The sequence below is a fragment of the Pundamilia nyererei genome, unplaced genomic scaffold, assembly GCF_000239375.1.
Source record: "Pundamilia nyererei isolate P.nyererei 1_Seehausen unplaced genomic scaffold, PunNye1.0 scaffold00109, whole genome shotgun sequence".
Lineage (NCBI taxonomy): Eukaryota > Metazoa > Chordata > Actinopteri > Cichliformes > Cichlidae > Pundamilia > Pundamilia nyererei.
The window spans coordinates 1,265,100-1,268,391 of NW_005187510.1; the positions used below are offsets into that span (position 1 = coordinate 1,265,100).

A 3,292-nucleotide genomic window follows, 5' to 3' on the forward strand; every position below is an offset into this window, starting at 1 on the left:
GTTTTTTCCTTTTACCTAAAATCTGTGATGCTTTCAATACTTATTTCACCTGCTGTGTCCATTTGGGAATCCAGCCATTTGCTGAGCATAAACAGGTGCTAGTGTCATTCTGGAGGTTCAAACTGCATAATTTAAGACTTATTTATTGGCATGTATAAATTAAGCCATAATCAGCAGGATTCCAGCATTAAACAGACTGGATGGAGCCCACTATTTTTCCTAAAACAGAACTGAAGCACTTTATGAGAACATGTCGTGTGTTTGAAGAGCTCGTGTGCAGGTGTGATTTAATACCATCGTGTACTCTGTTGGTATAGTGTTGGTGCATTTTCCCTGTGAAGAACAAAGCCTGAGGCGTGTGCAGTCCAAGTGTGTGAATGCTTCCATGTGAAAACGTGTTGAGCATGTTATACATTAGCGAGTGCATGTGCAGCGTGGTGTGCAGCTGGGCCAGGCTGACAGTGAGAGCAGTAAAAATTTAACCTTCACTGCTGGTAGACGAGCTCCACAGCAGCACCTTATTAGTTTCTTAAAACTGTCTCATGCAGAGGGAGGGCGCTTTTCATTACACAAGATTAAATCACATCAAATGCCTCAGCAGCATGTCCTCCAGCCAAAAGCCCCCCTTTAAAAATAGACAAACGCACTTCAGAAAAGATTTACTCGTCTTGTTTGGTGGCGGTTTGACAACATGTTCTATGTTCCAGCCGCACGGCCGGGATGTCACAGCGTGTGGGAGTGAGAGAACGCGCGGGGCGAATGTCTTTGGACGTTGCCCTTTTTCCTGATTCCACACCCACCTCCTTTTCACCAGCTCCCGACATGTTCTGAAGCAGTGCTGCTTTGCACCCGTCACGGCCGATAACGGGCGAAGACTGGCTGAATGTGGCACCGCGGGATCCGCAGTGACAGCCGAGATAGGAAGAGGGAGACTGTTGACGACATCTTGCTTGCAGTAAAAAAAATAAAAAAAAAACAACCCAAAAAACAAAACCCAGCATGACACCAATTTAGCAGCAGAAAACATTAAATCTATTGTGATTTCTTTTCTACTACTAGAGCTGTTGCACAAGAGAAGCTTAAAGAAAAAAAAAGAATATCGTTGAATATACTGTTCATAAATTAGGTTTATTTTTATACATTATGTTTTATGTTCATTCCATAAGCAAATGTAAATATTTTTCTGGGAGCAAGAATTTGTCTTGAGGAAGGAAACCCTGCACGCCTGGAGCACCATGAGTTTTGTATTGTCCTATATGTACAATTACATACACTCAGTACTGTTTTTGCTTACAGTAAGCAATACTGTACATAAATAACCCACGCATATCCCTCTTTATATGATTGCAAGTTGTCTTCTCACCATGCACGGGTTTCTTAACCGTGAAGAGAGGCACAGATTTTGTATTTTTTCTGTCGCAGTCGAACATAATTCATAAACTCGGATGCATACGTTGAACTCTTTTCTGTCTAATCGTTTGGCAAAGCAGGAGAAATAAAAGTAGTTGAATCTAAAATATTTTCATAGAAAAACAAAAAACAGGTCATTTGTCATGGACATTTGAAGAATAGGCAATACATTCATTAGAACATCAACCCATGCACATTACAGAAAGAGGTTTTTCTTATTAGCCTTTTTTTTAAGCCTTTAAACTGTTTTCTAACATGTTTCTCTCATTTCTTTCTTCTTTTATGCTCAAGCTTATTCATGGCATTAGAGAATGAAGAGCAAGTCTGTTGTGGTGCTGACTGTTTGTCTGACACTTTCGTGTGTTTGGGTGGAGCTGAAATACAATGAAGGCAGAAGAAGTGCTTTGTTGATGCGATAAACATCAAGTGCGCCTGCCTGCGGGGGGGAGAACTACACCGATGACCTTGAGGGAGAGTATGTTAAAGAAACTCGGCTCAAATTTGCCGCAGAAATAAAAAAACCAAACAAACTTGTCTTTGGCAAATTCAATTCACTGATAGTCAGACATTTATACATTCTGATTTTAAGAAAACAATCCTTTTGAAAAAGGCCGAAGTAGAATAATGTTGTGCTACTTCTTTAAAGGTGCTGTGTGGCAACTTCAGTCAGTATGTTAAGCCAGTGTGTATCCTGCGTCAACAGAGCCAAGGCTGATTTTTCAGACTGGGTGTCTCAAATGTACAAACACAGATTCCAGTGAACTCCACAGAATGCTGCTTCTCGGCTCCTCCTCGTCTATATTCGTCTTTACTGTCACTAATGATCACGCTCTCACTGAAGCCATTGCCTCACAATTCAAATATTTTGTGTGGAGCATTTACATTCATAACACAACCAGACTGCCAAGTCTGATTTAAGCTGGCGATCATTTACTGATGTGAAAATGGTACACAGCACCTTCAAACTACATTCACTGGTCTCTCGCTCACTCACCCACACAAATACACGCAACCGACACCAACTCATAGGCGCCGGGTACAGGTTAGCATGCAGTAAAATTCTGCCACTTCCAGTTAGTTATAGTTGTAAACTATCATGCATTTTACATCTCAGGCACGTGACCATGGCTGAGATGTAACATTTGTGTTACAGCTCAGGTTCAATAACACTCTGGTTTTCACCTAGCCTCTTTTTAAAGAGCAGGCTTTTCATAGTAATGATGATATTAATAATAATAAAAAACAGAACATGAATGAAAATCTCTAAGCCACAAAATAAAATCCTTTTATCCTTTATACATCTACAATATTTAAAGGTGCCAATTTAAGTAATACAAAGGTGTATACAGTGAAATCCTTCCCTTTTCTTGCCTCCAAAACACCCAAAGATACAGTAAGAGGAGTTTACAGGCTTCTGCAAAAACAACACAAAGCAAAAGGAGGTTTTCTAGAGATAAATACTTTCTTCTGTCATGTTAGAGGATTTCCTCATAAAAGAGCAGATATGCCTGAGAGTTGAGTACCCTTGACTCTGGTACCATCTGAACTGTGGTATCGCTGACATACACCCACTGGCCCTGGGAGCTGCTGCAGGTGTCCCTGGCACCTGGGAAAAAACAAAAACAAAACCCACAGTGTCAACATCGTGAGGCATAAAGGCTCCTCCTGGAGTCGGGGGGTGGAAATACAAGGAGATACTGGGTTACTGGGAGTAAATATTGGGACAAGCTGTCACTTCATGCTTCCATAGCAACAAAGCTAAAATAATGCTAGCCAGTAAGGAGTGCTGAAACTAGCTCAAAGTGGACTCATTGTGCTCTTCTTATTTTCTATATGTTACAATGGATGAAACTTTATATAACCCTCAAAATGTCACAAGGGG

The 3,292-nt window shown here is 40.8% G+C and overlaps 1 protein-coding gene across 2 annotated transcripts in view; it reads right to left on the reverse strand.

The window, feature by feature from the left end:
- Positions 1–1,107: 1,107 nt before the first annotated feature.
- usp45 (ubiquitin specific peptidase 45) overlaps positions 1,108–3,292 on the reverse strand; it is a 36,179-nt gene continuing 33,994 nt past the window's right edge. For both annotated transcript variants that reach the window (XM_005741297.1, XM_005741296.1), the window contains exon 18: positions 1,108–3,016. In XM_005741297.1, the coding sequence (XP_005741354.1) occupies positions 2,886–3,016 (131 nt within the window). In that variant the 3' untranslated portion in view covers positions 1,108–2,885. The remainder of the gene's footprint in view (positions 3,017–3,292) is intronic.